General features: G+C 40.2%; 2 protein-coding genes across 2 annotated transcripts; both read right to left on the bottom strand.

Annotated features, from left to right (window-relative positions):
- Positions 1-974: 974 nt before the first annotated feature.
- LOC137400706 (uncharacterized) lies at positions 975-15,756 on the bottom strand. Its single transcript, XM_068087038.1, is given in 11 exon segments — positions 975-1,143; positions 1,492-1,603; positions 2,516-2,885; positions 3,167-3,301; positions 4,183-4,443; positions 4,587-4,824; positions 5,006-5,073; positions 9,885-10,100; positions 10,102-10,199; positions 11,852-14,424; positions 14,582-15,756. Coding segments are annotated over 11 exon segments (5,415 nt in total).
- An 87-nt stretch (positions 15,757-15,843) lies between these two features.
- Positions 15,844-16,419, bottom strand: LOC137400705 (uncharacterized). Its single transcript, XM_068087037.1, has one exon. The coding sequence runs from the start codon at positions 16,417-16,419 to the stop codon at positions 15,844-15,846; it is 576 nt and encodes a 191-aa protein (XP_067943138.1).
- Positions 16,420-17,083: the final 664 nt, after the last annotated feature.

Raw genomic sequence — 17,083 nt, 5'->3', positions numbered from 1 at the left:
TAGGCAGTGTTCTATGTTAAGTTCAGTGGAATGGAGCAAGAACTTACATTACTTGCACAGTTGCACTACCCATCAGCCACTACCCATCAGCCACTACCCATCACCCATCGCCCACTACCCATCACCCACTACCCATCGCCCACTACCCATCACCCACTACCCATCACCCACTACCCATCACCCACTACCCATCACCCACTACCCATCACCCACTACCCATCGCCCACTACCCATCGCCCACTACCCATCGCCCACTACCCATTGCCCACTACCCATCGCCCACTACCCATCGCCCACTAACCATCGCCCACTACCCATCGCCCACTACCCATCGCCCACTACCCATCGCCCACTACCCATCGCCCACTACCCATCGCCCACTACCCATCGCCCACTACCCATCGCTCACTACCCATTGCCCACTATCCATCACCCATTTTTTGGCCTAATGGTTGGCCTCAGTTGCACTATTTACACTACCAGCACAAACTTAAGCTAGTGTAAGCTCGTCAGTGGAGTTTAAGAACCTCATCTTTGCTTTACCAGGAATCAATTACCGGAATGTTTCTATATCACAATTAGCATAATATGACCTGGATATATGACAACTACAGGGCCTTGATATATGACAACTACAGGGCCTTGATATATGACAACTACAGGGCCTGGATATATGACAACTACAGGGCCTTGATATATGACAACTACAGGGCCTGGATATATGACAACTACAGGGCCTGGATATATGACAGCTAAAGGACCAGCCATTTACAAATTGAGACTTGAGCTATGAGCCGCACTTTTGGTGAATTTTTGGAAGATAATCCAGGATACATCATGCTAGCATTTCTATTTTTAGATATATAGCTGGGCCAGCGATAAGACTTGTTTCAAAAGCTCTAGAAGCACTCCAAATGAAACTTTAATACAGTAAGATTGAACAGGCCAAGCAGTGTAAAGAGATGTTACTAGCACTAAGAACAATAAAGGTTAACAAACATCGGTTGCTGGTAGATATTAATGACCAAGCCTCGTTTCAAGACTGTCTGACCAGAGACTATGGGGGCTCTTCCCTGACATACATCAGCGATGATGCATTCCAGTTTTTCCTCAGTTTTTGGTGTTTTCTCACCCCATGGTTCTCTGAAGAGAGAAGATTAACCAGGAGAACACCATCTAATGCTAACAGTGCTGCAGAGAATAGCCAGGCAGTGTTTGGCTCATCAATGGCAGTGTTTGTTTGAAGAAGTTTCTAGTGGTGCATAGGCAACAAAAGGTGGGTGTATGGTTGGGGCGGTCAGTCAATATACTGTAATTTAAAAAAAAATCTGATTGTGTAGCCTGACATGGCTCCCCTAGAGTGAGGGAGGGGATGATTCCCACTGTGCATCTCAAAAAGCCACGCCCATGCTATGTTTTGTGTTGGAGATGCTATTAATTGGCCATGGTGAAAAAAAGCAGTCAATCAGCAACATCAACTTCCCCACTTACCTCCTGACCCAATGAAGGCTGTGTACAGACCATCCAGGCATCACAGTTATCATTGTTGTAGAGTTGTATGCCATGGTATTGCTAAGGATGATAAGAACAAGGACTTGGTAGGCTAGGAAGATAATGAATAGAAAGCCGAAGAAGGAAATCGCCCACCGAATGCAGGTCGAGCGCAGGACTGCTGTTCCTGTTGATTTAACTGACCAGCCTGCTGCTGTCGAGTCAGTGGAGAATGATACATGCATACTTTGTGCAGGAACAGTTGTTGATAGCGATGGTGATGATGTTGATTGGATTCAATGCAATTGGTGAGACAAACATACGTATTTCAAAGCTAACCATATGTTCAGCAGTTGACACATAATAGCCAACATTTGTAAAATGTGATGACAAGTGCTTAAACAATGAAGTACTACAGAACATGCGAAGCAGTAACAACTAACAGGCGTTTACAACAGAAACATCCTGCGAAACAACAAGTATATGGGCTTTGGTCCCAACTTGTTAATATATCATCTGTTTTCATCTTGGAAAATGGCCTCCTGGCTGTTGCTAATTATGTCAACAATGTCTATTTGAATGGTATCCACAATCTAATCCTTGAAATAATTGTTATCAAACAAAATGAAAAAAAATTCGGATTTGTTTGCATACATTTCATTGTTTATTTTAGTTTATAACTATTACATTATTATTATTATTATTTATTAACATGTATGTTACAGTTGTGATGAGGTACCACAGAATATGCACTGGGATGGAATCATCAGAGCTTCGAAGGATAGGCGATTCTGAGTGGGAGTGCTCATTTTGTGAAATGTGATATGAATATTTGTATCTACATGTAGGTAAGTTGATGGTTTACCAAAACACCAACTTATAATAAAGTCACTATGACAGTGTTGTAAGGTGAATATGTAAAATTATCAAAATGTCAGAAACTTGACATGTGCATTTCGCTTTTTAAATAAAGACACGGGTTGTGTCAAAAGAACACTGTTCTGTATATAGCAATAGGTCTTACATGTTGGGTTTTTATTGGCACCATTACAAAGTGTACGCACATTACAGAAGTGATTCTCCATAACATCCGAGTTGATGAGTCCAATTATAAGTGTGCCCTTCTTAGATGTTACTCGTCTGGTAAGTTCCACTATAGTGGTTAGACAATTTACCATGTCCCACGTGGATTCTGCGGTGAAGCTTTCATACCTCTTAGCATCCAGAAACGGCTTAAAGTAATCTAGTGCCCTTAGTATCGTCTTCATCCTCGGATCAACGAGGGAGCTCACTGGTTTCTGATCGTTGAAAACTTCAACCAAATCACATGTAACTTCAAGCAGTTCAATCAGGCCATCAACTTTAGTGGATTCGCTAAGGGTCCTTCTATACATCTAAAACAAAATATACCATGAACAAAGGTGTGATATCAAGGAGATATGACAATCCCATTGAGCTGCCTCTGCCTGTCTTAGGCCACCTGCATTATATTTAATAAGGACCTCTGGATTGAGCTTGTCTTAGCAGCAATATAGATGATTGGTCAATCAGTAATATAAAATGATGAGATATATGGATTGTTCTTGACGTTAATTTTGTTATGATGGTAATCAAGCCTACCCACTTGGAAAAATAGCTACCAATCATGTTGATTGTTGTGCAATGTGAAACCAACCTTGAAACTGTTCAGCATATCCCTATCTAGCATAGCCTCAGCCGAGTCATTCTTAATTTTTAGGCTAGTCGTGAGGAAGAGATGATCATCAGTTAATCTTCTGGCGATACTGACTTCAGTTTCACTAGACCATCTCTACAGATCAAGAAAGTGGTCCCACACCAAATATCCTAAACCGGGAAATAAGCAACATCATTGATTAAAATAGATAATTGTACTATTGAACATGTTGTCACAGATGACGCTAACTTACCATTACTGCTCTTAATCTTGCTCTTGGTCCCCACCAGCCTGCATCCATATAAAGAGTTTCGCAGCTTTTTTACACAATGCTTAAAGAAAAACATATCATGTAGTGACATGGAATATCTTACTAAAATATTGTATAAACAACTTATTTTAAACAACAAAAATGTTTGATTTCCAGTCTTTACTTAAGGATCCATCATCCATGAGATTGTAGCTTTCCTATCATTCATGTTGCGGCTAGTATATGCGTACGATCTGATTGGGTGTGTAGTGTTGATTTTTATAACTTTTCTGTTAACAGCGGCTCTATCAAGATTAACATACTCAACCTGTTTTGTAAAAAATTCATTACTAGAAGGAAATGACGGCGCAGGCTTACTGGTGTCTAATTTCTATTTTGAGTAGGGCGGACGTTCAAATTCATTCCCTCCATTGATTATTATATCGATGATCCTCTCAATTCTTGATGGATAATGTAGCCAAGACACTTGGCTTTTGGGTGCCAAGTGTCTTGGCTATGGATAATGTATATGTACTATGTTATACAGTAGCTTCAAATCAAAAAACTTTGTAATGCAAAATATGATTATTTCAATGCTAACAATAATATTATGGTTTGATTACTTAGATCAGTGCCTGAACCATCTTACTATCATTTTATAGAGTTATCAGGTAGATGTCCTTTGGGCTTTGTTGGTTGACTCACTAAATTTTGGACAGACAACTCCACCAAAAGACGAGTCATGTTTTATCTATTAATTACTTACATTGAAGTTATAGACATGTTGATGGTAGACAACATCTTGGATAAGATGGTTTAGTTCCTTCGCTGTATAGGCTTTTACAGGATAATGGCAGACCAGTAACTTGAAACCACTGTATCCGTTGAAGTAGAACTGAAGGACATGTTTGGCCAGCACACTATCCTTCTCATCTCTCAGATCTGTTATTACTGGATCCAGCTCCTCAAAGCCAATGAACTCATGTAAGCCTCTACCACTGCCGTCATAAGCCACTTCTAACTTCTTCTACAAAACAAACCACTGATATGATAAGCCCAGGAAGTCAGTGTTATAAAATTTTGCCCATCTTATGAAGGAGTTAATAAACTAAGAAAACTGTCCCAAAAGTCTCATTGCATCTCAGTGTCCATCCATGAAACAAAATTTACCTGTATTGACATCTCGTCAACAGCTAGTCCGCCTCCTACACCTGCCAACCCTCTTTTGTTGGCCTCTCCACGCAGCCAAGCTAATAAATCAATATTTATGCCTGGAATTTGCTTTATCTGGTTCTTATGTTGGATTAGTGTACTCTCAGCGGGCACAACACCAATTATCTTGCTCTCTCTGAGGTTCTTATAGGCATCTGGTCTCTTTATAAACAGTCTTAGCATAGTGCTCATTGTCCTAAATCAAAAGAACTATGCAGTCATATTATGTTAATAATGTTCATTTTTGTTTACACCTACAGTGGCTGTTAGCAACATGTTAGGTCTAGAGAAGGCAACTTCACAGACTCAACAAGATATTGGATTGGGTTGTGATATTGGTTTTGAACGTCAAGAAATATGTATGGGTGAATACTTACTCGTCATCATATGATGCATTGGGTGGCAGACCTCCTCGCTTCAACTGTTGCCTGACATACGCCCCAAACTCAAGAGATATTCATGTAGCATCAAGCTGATCTAACAGCTGGCTGAGCATCGGTGTAGTGTTCCTTCCTCCCCTGAAATCTTGGTTGTGCCTCATAATGGACTAAATTTGGAGCACGTTGGGTCAAAAGATACGAGTTCACATACAGAACAGCATTGCCTGTTGCGTTCTCTAAGGTTACACACTGCATTAATCATCAGCTGAAGGTGTTCTGGATCTGTGAAACTATTGTCAAGGTTGAAAGGCAGAATGTGGCATGTTTTTTCTTTTACTATCAGAGAAACAGTTCTATTTTCTGTGTTAATAATCAGAATTTTAAAACCAGTCTCACTTGAAGATAGCGAAAGCTTCCATGTTCCATTTTCATCAAGTTTGACCCTTTTAACTTCAGCTGTGATTGTTATTGTACTGAAAAACTCTTCATTGATTTCAAGAGCGGGGGTTACTTCCAGTATTGAAACATTATATTTGTATTCACTGTTTAATGTTTTCTTTTGAATTTTGTCGGAGAATTTGGGAATCATCTTTAATGTGGCATTTGCAAACTGCTTACTCAACTCATGTGTAAAGCCAGGTAGGCGATGTCCTATATCCTTACGATATACCAAAGTCTGCCCAGAGTGGAGTCTGACGTTGTAAAGAAACCTAAACAAATGGGACACAAACCAATAACAAAGAGTTGTGGAAGGTGGGGGGTAAATCTGAAATACCACATGTGTCCTTAAGTGGGTCCAAATTGGCAATATCATCTGATTTGGACCCAAATAAGGACACCTATGTGAAATGCAATATAATGGTAGGGAATCGTGCTACCTTGGCTTTACAGGCCAGATGTGCTGGTGATGTGCCTTGCCCTGATTTATTTTTGCATAAACCCAAAACAATCCATGAATAGAACCAAAAATATACACTGTGTACTTGTATAAAATGAACCAAAAGGAAAGTGAACAATAGAATATCCATTCATCCATGCTATAATTCCTATTATTTATACAAAACAATGATCACAATCACCTCACTCATCTTTGTCCCAGATGTATAAATGAGGACAGCTTTAGGCGACCATTTCAATCAGATCACCATGATATACAGTACCCAATTTACAATATGAACCATTGATTAATATAAGATCATACCATTTCACTACTTCAGCATCAGGTGCACAATTAGATTTAGGTACTGCTTCAGCCATGCTAACAAGTGTGCATTGTATTTCCTGCGCGCATGGGTAGAGAAGCACATGGTTTTTACTATAGTGTTAACCCAATTTTGATTGGTTCTTGGATACTTAAGAGAGAATTGAAAAGTTCGGGAGCACTCAGTGATGCCTCGATAGTTACCGAGGTGTTGAAGCAGGACGCTAGGCTAGCAGCGACCATTTTGAAAACAACAATCAGGCAGCCTCAAATTAATAGGGACTTAGGGACTAGTTTTGAGAAACCATAAGGTGAGTTTTACAAGACATGACTTGAAACTTGGAATAATTTGACATGATGGGTAGTCGTGTTGATTGGTTTAGTTTTTGTGTGTGCTGGTCATCGGCTTGGTAAGATATTTAGTTGCAAACTTCATTTTTGCTCATAACTACGTTGACCTTTGTTGCTTTGTGTGTGCGTGTTTGTGGCCAAATACCTGCTAACAGGTATTTGGCCACAAGTGTAGCCAAGTGTAGCCAAATACCTGCTAACAGGTATTTGGCTACACAATACCTGTTAACTCGGCTGCGCCTCGCCTTCGCCTATATCCCACCTGTAGGACACCTGTGGTCACTACTGAGTGTGTGAGTGTGACTGTATGTTGTCTGTGATTAAATGCATTTATAAGCTAGTGAGTGAACTTTTTTTTTCTTTAGAACGAAGGTTTTTTATTAATTAAATTTTAAATTTATATTATTGTAATATTTAGGAACTACAAACCATCGTGTTATTTCTAAACAAATATTTCAAAAAAATGTTTGTAGTGCCCATAATCCCATGACCAAACACGAGCGAAGCGAGTGTTTGGGAGATTTATGATAAATGCATATGCGCACACAACTCCCGAAAACTATTCATCAACGCCATACCCAAACCCTTGTACCGAGAGCTCATCAAGAAATTTAACCATTTTTGTGTGGAGTCATTTAAGTATAAAACACATATAAACCTATTCAAATATGTTACCAAGTCTTTGAAAAATGTAGACAATATCCTAAAACTTACCCATCTGATCGGATAATACATAACTAGACAGATTAATTTGGCCTAAAATCGCCATTAAAACCTGACAAGCCTTTTTTAATCAAAATTAAGACCGGCCTACAAAACGCTAGCCTGTCTTGACAAACTGTTGTTTTTGCGGAGTTGTCCTCCGTCGTGCGGGCGAGCAACACAACAGCTTGTCACAATATGTACTGCACCTGATGCATCAGTTGCACTTATAGAGAGTTGTTCTCTTCCATCCATGCGGCTTGGTTGCGATGTTATGTCGGTTGCTCCATTGGTAATCATAACGGATTTCGTGCAAAAGTTTATGTAGAAAATATAAGATTACAACGTTTAACCAAAGACCAGTCTCTGCGGTGAACTTTAGTAGAACTTGAGAACTTAGGCAACAACAGCGACTAAACATGTCGTTATTTGTGCGCTCCATCAGTTTAATTTCCATTTTTGTATCAGTCAGTTTTATTTGTTCTTATGGATTTTATTTTCAATTTACTTTATTGTTAAGTTTTACTAAAGTTTACAACAAAGTTGTAAACAACCAAGTCTTTGGTTAAACGTTGTAATCTTATTTTTTTCTACATAAATTTTTGCGCGAAATCAGTTGATTACCAATGGAGCGACCGACATAACATCGCAACCAAGTCGCATAGACGGAAGAGAACAACTCCCTATAAGTGCAGCTGATGCATCAGGTGCAGTACGTCTTGTGACAAGCTGTTGTGTTGCTCGCCCGCTCGACGGGGGACAACTCGCAAAAACAACAGTTTGTCAAGACAGGCTAACAAAACGCCCATAAAGCAGTGTGACAGATAGCAGAACCATAAAGCCGAGCTCATTTTACGAGAAAACGTGCTCATTTCACCAGTCTATGGCATTGTCCAATTGCCGAAGGTTTCTGTAATTAACGTAGAAGTACTGAAAAGTAATCGTTTCTTTTTTTGCCGATTTTAAAGTAGGTAACTGACATTTTAGACACTTATAATGAGTACTTTGGTATTCCAACTGATGTCCAAAGCAGTGAAAGTAAAGGAAATGACAATAATATTTTTCTAACGATTCTTATAAGATTATTACAATATTTAGTTGTAAGAATAATTATTCGATTTTATAAGATTATTATAAGATTTAATTATAAGAATAATCATTTGAATTTACAAGATCGAAATATATAGTGAACGATGTTGGGCAATATGTTACTGTTATTATTTTCCTAAAAATTTGGTTGATGATATTACGGTTGTGCCCAATATCGCGGTACTGCCAAGCCGTTTTTAATATCTTGCAAAAATATTTAATTATAAGAATAATCACTTGAATTTATAAGATCAAAGTGCAGACGCTCCCCAACTTACGAACTAGTTACTGCTATGGATTTGCTAAACTCTGCTTTTCTAATAGCCACATGCATCAAGCTATCCTGGGATTAGCATAGTATTATGCAAGCCAGCTTTCATGGAAAGCCAATGAAACACTGTATATAAGGATATGTAAGCCAGTGTCACACTGGCTTAGAACAGGATGGGTAAGAATAAGTAATGAAGAAAGATATGCTAATGAGACAGAAGAACAAAGAGCACAGAGGACCAGATACTGTCTACAAGCGACAAAACTATATATGGACATTTGTGGATTATTTGAACATTAACTCATCTCTGTGCATGTATTGCACTTCCCAATAGATCTGAGATCCAACAGATTATCGGTTGTTAGTTGTATGTGAATAGTATGTTTATTTGATATATATGCATATACCGATATATCGTGAGACTAAATTGAAATTAAATGAAGAGTAAATAATAAAAGAGGCAATAGCAAGTTTGATAGCAAGTGAAAGTAGTATAAAAGATGTATAAAAACTCGCAATAATATGCAGCAGATAAAACATTGCTAACAAATTATGATTTGATATGAATGAGTATATAACAGATATAAAGCAGAAATGCGCATATACTTGAAAAAGGCAGCTGAAAACAAAGCATTAACTATATGAATAATCACAAATGAAAAAGGCACTCTGTATAATAATGATATTAAAGTAAAAAGTATTACCTTGTTACATCCTCTCAGGAAATGCAATAAGAATTGTCCTGGTTGTGATATGACATGATAAGTATTCTTGATCGTGCTTTCTGATGACTTTAGTTTACTTTAGGAATATTGACGAATATGATAAGTGTAAAACACAAGTTACCAGCTTGAGGTGCACAAGATAAATGCCTCAGGTGGTCCAAAAAATAGAAGTGTTGCTGCCAATTGCTAATGAATCATACTTCCGATTATAAACCAAATACACAAATGTTGAAATAGTATTGAAAAACACATAAAATGAGGACAAGGCTTGGTGAAATCACAACCCTGTGGTTAAAATTGACTTGTTTGCTGTCTCTTGAGGACAGCTGATAGACTTGGACAGTGAGTAAAGATGTACACATTACTACGTGTATAGCAAAATAAATTGCTGAATCTAACACTCCCACCTAAAATTTTAGGATGAAATTTTATTGGTAGCTTTGACTAATACAACAATTTGCTAACTGGTCTTACCAGATGCTGTGGTTTAGTATTAGGATAGCTTTTCGGCCCAATCAATAGTTTTACAGCTCTTACCTCACCATCATGGGATCGTTCTATATCTACGACCCGCGCGAGTGACCAGTCACCTCGGAGTCCCTCATCTTTGAGTACGTGAACCACGTCACCAACCAACACTTCGTCTTGCTTGTGGGTCCATTTTTGCCTGGTTTGCAAAGTATGAATATATTCATTGCGCCACCTTCGCCAGAACTCATTAGCTAGCTGCTGGACAACTCTCCAACGTTTTTTTAGAATAAATGTCTGCCTTCTCAAACACACCAGGGGGTGGCAAGGTAAGTTGTGATTTCATCGTAAGAAGTATGTTTGGTGTGAGTGGTGTCTGTTCTTCTGTGACGACACCAAGAGGTCGACTATTCATTACTGCCATCTACTATATAAACGGCAATCGTTGTGTGTGTGTGTGTGATTGAGTGTCCGCGGTATAGAGTACCGTACTTTTCGGACCATTACCCGCTACTAGGTATCTAGGGCGCGTTAACGGGATTCTCCGGTTAGTACACGCCTCTCCGGTTAGTACACGCGGTCTTTTCTTTTATCGTCGTACGAATTTCGGTCGTACGAAGCGAACTGAATTAATATGTGTAGTAACGGTAAATAAATTATAGAGCGGTCTTTCTTTTTCCATTCGGTCGAACGAAGCCAACCGAATTAATATGAGTACTAATTATCGTAATTTCGTAATATCGTAATTTCGTAATATGGACTATTAGCCGCTACTTTTCTCTGACGATTTGAGCCAAACGGCTTATATAAAGGTGTGGCGATTCTGTTGTTTTTCTTTCACCGCTCGGGCGCATTAACCGAAATCCCCGGTTAGCACGCTTTTTAAACGGCAAATTTTCTGCCGTGTTAAAAAGCACTTTTCCTGAGTTCTGCGGCCTATACAAAGGTGTCTATACAGCTATACAAATGTACTATTCATTAAATAAAATAAATTAACGAGTAGTTATTTACATGCAATTAATATTGACTGCCAACGTGTACCGAGAAGGTCACGTAAACGTTTGTTTCTTGGAGCCACTGGAAAAACGCATTTCTCATCTACTAAATTTCCACATCAAAAAGGTAAGTGTTTCTTATACGATGTTGTATTGTCTATGAATTGCCACATCTCCACATCTCCACTAACGTTGGATTTGCCGCTGTTCGTAATAGTGGGCCATGTTCATTTCCTTCAGCAGCCGAGTTACTAATCTTTTCCAGCTACGAGTAGGCCTACTGTAACTTACTATTACAGAACTTTCACGAGTACTCCGAGGGTTGCGATACGCTATTGTGAAAAGAAAGAGAGCAGCTGCTATCGACTTACTGTCACCCTGCATCAGCCATGACCAGCTATACGTCGCCTGCTCAAAAGTAGGCACACGCCGAAAGCTGTTTCTTCATACGCCCGACAGAAAAACCAAAAATGTTGTCTATCCGCATGTGTTGCGTTGAACTAAGGGAGAGAGAGAGAGGGAGAAAAAGGGAGAGAGAGGGAGAGAAAGGGAGAGAGAGAGAGGAGAGCAAGGAGGAGAGGGGGAGAGAGAGGGAGAGAAGGGGAGAGAGAGGGAGAGCGAGGAGGAGAGGGGGGGAGAGAGGGAGGGAGAAAGAGGGAGAGAGAGGGGGGAGAGGGAGGGAGAGAGAGGGGAGAGACGAAGAGAGGGAGAGAGGGGAAAGAGGGAGAGAAGGAGAGAGAGAGGGAGAGCGAGGAGGAGAGGGGGGAGAGAGAGGGAGAGAGAGGGAGAGAGAGGGAGAGAAAGAGGGAGAAGAGGGAGGGAGAGAGGAGAGAGGGAGGGAGAGACGGAGAGAGGGAGAGAGGGGAAAGAGGGAGAGATGGAGAGAGGGAGATGTAACTGCATATTTGGAGTTGTTTTACAGTATGAAAGCCAACTCTCAATAAACCTTATGCTGCACGTGAATCTTTTACTGTAGGCGGGTAATGCAGCTAGTCACTTCATATAGAAGGGTCCGCAGTTGAGGGGTGCTCAGTCTCCCACCATGCTTTTCACCCATTCCTTTTAGAATGTTTCTTGCTGATCTGATAAGTCTCTCCCAAACACCACCCATGTTGCTGGAATGGGGAGGATTAAATGTAAACTTGATATCCGAATAGTGATGGGTAATTTGTCCTTGCATATTTCTAGCTAGGTCATTGAAAGCTCCTACAAAATTTGTTCCTTGGTCACACCGAATAGTGGATACAGCTCCACGAATGGCTATGAGATTTCTCAGAGCATTTATAAAGCTGTCTGAGGTCATGTCCTCTAACAGTTCTATATGAACAGCTCTAGAAGACAAGCATGTGATGATTAGCCCATATGTTTTCCTTTCCTTGCGTCCATCCTTGACTCTAAATGTGCCAAAGCAATCAAGGCCACAATGAGTAAATGGAGCGGTTTCGTCTAACCTTTTTGAAGGTAGAGTAGCCATCTGAGGAATTTTCGGCGTACCTCGTATTTTTTTGCAAATGACGCAACTTTTCACTTGTTTGTACACCTGAGATCTAGCATTTACTATCCAGAACCCATGAGTTTGGATGCTTGCTAGAGTAGGTCCACACCCTTGGTGAGCAGCTAACTGGTGATAGTGGCTAATGACAAGTTTGGCTATGTGACTAGCCTTCGGAATAATGATAGGATGCTTTTCATGAAAGCTAAGGGTTGAACTCTCTTGGAGTCTCCCACCAATCCTAAGGAGTCCATTTTCATCTACGAATGGTGCGAGTTTCATAAGGCTGCTAGATTTTTTAACTGATTTGTATTCGTTTAGATCAGCGATTTCATCAGAGAAGTAATCATGTTGTATTATCCTAAGGATGGCATGCTTTGCTGTTTCGTAGTTGGGCTCTGCTTCCTTATAGATCACTTTTCGTATTAAGACTATTGCCTTGATTGCACTGTTCCATTTTGAAAATCGTTCTAAGTACTTATCAAATACTACTATTTTGGCAGTTGTCATTAGGGAAATGGAGGCCTTCTTAACTTCATCGTCATTAGGACTAATGGACAGCTGAGGTTGTGGGGGTATATCAATTGGTTCAGTCCACAAAAACTTTGGACCTGAAAACCATTCTGAGTGTGTGAGATCAATGATGCTAGCACCACGTGATGCCATATCAGCTGGATTCTGGTTAGTTGGCACATATGCCCAATTTTTTGGTTTAGAAAGTGTGCGTATCGTTTCGACTCTGTTGGCAACAAATGTTTGAAACCGCTCCTTTGTATTGCAGATGTATCCTAGTACTACTGTGGAATCAGAATAAAAATAAGTTGTGATGTTTGGGAGCTCTAGCTTCTTGACGTACTTGTTTACCGCTTGTACAGCACTACAAGCTGCTTGCAGTTCGAGCCTTGGTATTGTGATTTGCTTGATGGGGGCTACCTTAGCCTTGCTGGCTAGTAGGGCTACATGAACCTTGCGGTTTGTATTAACTAATCGCAAATATGTACAGTGACCATAACCGGTAGTACTAGCATCGGTAAACGTATGTAATTGAGCACTTTCAATTTGATTGAAAGCTCTGGGTGACACACATCGAGGTACTTGAACATTGTGTACATTGGAGAGGTCTGACATCCATTTGGCCCAGCAATTTAGCAGTGATGATTCTAAAGGGGTATCCCAATCATAGTTCTGCTTGCAGGTTTCCTGCAGAATAATTCTCCCTTTGAGTGTGAAGGGGGATATCAGACCTAAAGGGTCAAAGACGGATGCGACTGAGGACAAAACTCCTCTTCGGGTGTTGGGTTTTGAGGGTGGTTCATGCTTGAAAGTGAATATATCTTGGTTAGTATCCCACAGTACACCAAGAGACCTTTCTTGTGGAAGAGGTTCTGAGGTAAGCTCCAGACTGACTAATATGCTAGTGCACTCACTTTTTGGAATGGCAGCTAGTACGGCTCTACTGTTTGAAGCTATCTTGTGTAACCTCAGTTTCCCTGTCTGACACAGAGCCTGAGATTTTTTGATCAGGTTTACGGCCTCAGATTCGTTTCTGACACTGGCAAGGCCATCATCAACATAAAAGTTATGGTGTATAAAGTGGTGCGATTGTGTGTTGTGGGGAATTGCGTCTCTGAAATTGTCAGCCAAAAATCGTAGCCCATAAGTGGCACATGCAGGAGAGGACCTGGCTCCAAATAAATGTACCGTCATTTTGTATGACTGAAGCTGACCTTCTGCGTTGTACCAAATGAATCGTAAATAATCTTGATGATTTTCCGATACTTTGAACTGGTGAAACATCCTCTCGATGTCTCCCATGATTGCTATTGGTCTCAGTCTAAACCTTAGCAGGATTCCTTGCAGATCGTTCATATGTTCTGGCCCTTGAAGAAGAAAGTCATTCAGGCTCACTCCTCCCACCTTGGCAGCACAGTCAAAAACTACTCTAATTCGATCCGGTTTTCTAGGGTGGTACACCCCAAAGTGTGGAATGTACCATGAGTGGTCAGTAGTTTCTTCAGTTGCAGGAATAGCTTCTCCCTTGTTTATTATATCTCTCATAAACTCATGGTACTGTTCCTTATAATGCGAGTCTTTCTGGAATTTCTTTTCTAGCAGCCTAAACCTATGTATGGCAGCTGATTTTGTATTTAGTGCATATGGTTTTGATTTGAATGGCAAGGGCATGGTTACCTTGCCCTTTTTTAGAGTAGTTTGTGTTTTTAGTATGTTAAGAAATAGTTTATCATCTACAGAGAGGCTTGGTGTGTCTTCATGTGCACCATGAAATTCTTGGTTGAATATATTTGAGTTTGTGCACTTCTTTGTTTGATTTGGTTGTGCACTGAAATGTCACAAAATCATGTTTGGCTGGTTGGTCAACAATTGTTGCTAGTGTGGTATGTGGAGCACTGTCACCCATAACATTCCAGCCTATGGCAGTTTTGATGGCAAATGGTTCATCATCATGATCAGTGTCGATAACTTGCTGAGGTTTGAAGGCTTTGGTAAAATTGTTGCCTATGAGTAGGCCGACAGGTACATCTTTGTGATTGTTAGGTAATTCATTAACTACTTGTATGAGATGTGGCCAACGGCTCAGTACAGTTTTTGTAGGTATTTGTCGTCTGTCAATAGGTATTTTGTGATGTGAATAGCTAGGGAGTAATTCATAGCAAACTTTGTGATTGTAGGCTCTGACTGTCAAACCATACACTAGATGAGTATGGACTTTCTTTTTGTCAGATGTCATTGTTGTAATATCTATTTCTGTGTGGGTATAGTCTGGTTGTATCTTGTGTATCGTATCTACAGTGATATAAGTTGTGTCGGACATTGAGTCAACAAGAGCATATACTAAAGCTTCCTTTAGAGGGTTATTTTTACTTGAGACCCAAACAGGTAGTATCCACGAAAGTGAGTTCAATTCCATGTTTAAACATGTATTCAAACATGATTTTTCTAGCCATTGAGAATTGTCTTTTGTTTTTAAAGGTTCTGCAGCTTTTGGCTGCAAGGAGCTGTTGGTTATAGGCTTAGATTGCTCCAGATTCGAGCTATTGCCAAAACCAGATTTTATCTGTTGTTTGACGGATGAAGTTCGCATATTGTGTAAGGCTGTTGGGTGTTTACCTTGACATACTTTACATATAGCTGGTACTTCACACTGCCTGTAGCTGTGGGCATCAGTCAAGCAAGAGAAACATAGCTGTTTGTCCCTCATGAAGGTTTGTTGTTCGTTAAAGGAGAGTCGACCGAATTTCCCACACTCTGCGGTGGAGTGGTTTTTCATGTTGCAATAGACGCACTCCTTAGCACTGATTTCACCTTTGATATCTTGTGTTGGTCCATTATGCTGGGTGGCATATGTTTTCTTCAGGTTTCTGCTTTGCTGGTTAGTATCGTTTGTGTAGGTCTTGCCTGCGTATATGTCGGCGTACATAGGATTACATGACATCTCAAGTTCTGTACTCAAAAACTTGCAAAGTGCTTCAAAACTTGGGCTTTGGTTGTATTTCTTTTGATATTTAGTAGCCTTTCGCACTCATTGCCGAGTTATGAATTCAGGCAGCTTAGCCAAGATTTGTTTATGAACCTCATAGTTGTCAAGAAATGAAAGCTTGTCTATACAGACTTTTGCAGTCTTGCACAACAGAAGGAAGTCTATGAACTTCTGCAGTCCATCATGGTCTCTAGGTTTGATGGCAGACCACTGTTCAAGTTTGCTTCTAAAACCTTGAGCAATTGTAAATGGGTCACCAAATCTGGCGTCTAAGACTGCTCTGGCTTCAACATAGGCAGTCTCACCTTGTAGGAGAAAGTACCCGTTTACAGCTTCTAAAGCTTTTCCTCCAAGATATTTACTCATGTAATCTAACTTTTCGGAGTCGGAAAGTGGTTTTTTACCTATCAGGTTTTCAAAGCTGAGCGCCCAACGAGGATAGTCTACTGGATTTCCATCAAACACCTTTGGCTCTGATAGTGGAAGTTGATATGTCATAACTACAGTCTTAACAGGTTCTGCTGAGATATGCTGCTCTGAGCTTGTATTTTGCTGTAAGGCAGTAGCTACCAGAGTTGTGTTCACCTTGCAATGCGAAGCTGTAGGAGGCCTAGTCATCCGTTTTTGATTGAAGGTGTGTGCGCTAGGCATAATTGTCTCAGGTTCAAGATCATCATCCTCAGATTCAGAGTCTAATGTATGTGGAACCTGATTGGCAACATGGTTTGTTGCTTACTCTTTGCACGGCTTTGTAGTTGTAGGTGGCTTGCTGGGTGCAAAAGGGGACGCAAGGTTCAAAGTATTTGGTGGTGCATCGAGTACTTGGTGGCCATTACCAGTTAGCATGAGACCAGATCCTTCGTATTCTTCTTCAGCTAATGCTTGACTGTATATGACAGCCTTTCGTTTTTCAGCCTCAATTTGACTCTCGGTTTCAATTGCCTTTTTGGCATTTTCTAATTTTGTCAGTTGTTCTTGAATTGCTTGTGTTTTGCTGTTAGCATGTAGCTGCATTTCTAATTCGATTAGTCTTGCATTTGCTTCAGCTTGTTTTTGTCTTAAGATTGATGAAGTTGTTGAACAAGAAGTGCTGCATGAATACTGTGAGTCAATCGCTGAATTCCTTGATTTGCGTGATAACGCTCTTGAGGTTTTTGGCCTAACTACTTTGCTGCTTACTATCTGGCTTATTTGATTACACAACTCGTCATTATCATGTGTTAGCTTGTCAACCTGTTGTGTGACAGCTTTGCATGGCTCGCCATTCAAAACTCTAAATTCG

The sequence above is a fragment of the Watersipora subatra genome, chromosome 7 (assembly GCF_963576615.1).
Source record: "Watersipora subatra chromosome 7, tzWatSuba1.1, whole genome shotgun sequence".
Taxonomy (NCBI): Eukaryota; Metazoa; Bryozoa; class Gymnolaemata; order Cheilostomatida; family Watersiporidae; genus Watersipora; species Watersipora subatra.
Note: the sequence above shows the minus strand (reverse complement) of the source record. Positions and strands in the feature narration are given on the sequence as shown.

Excerpts from the sequence above, each read along its gene's own strand:
- LOC137400705 (XM_068087037.1), bottom strand. The coding sequence starts at position 16,419 with ATGACTAGGCCTCCTACAGCTTCGCATTGCAAGGTGAACACAACTCTG.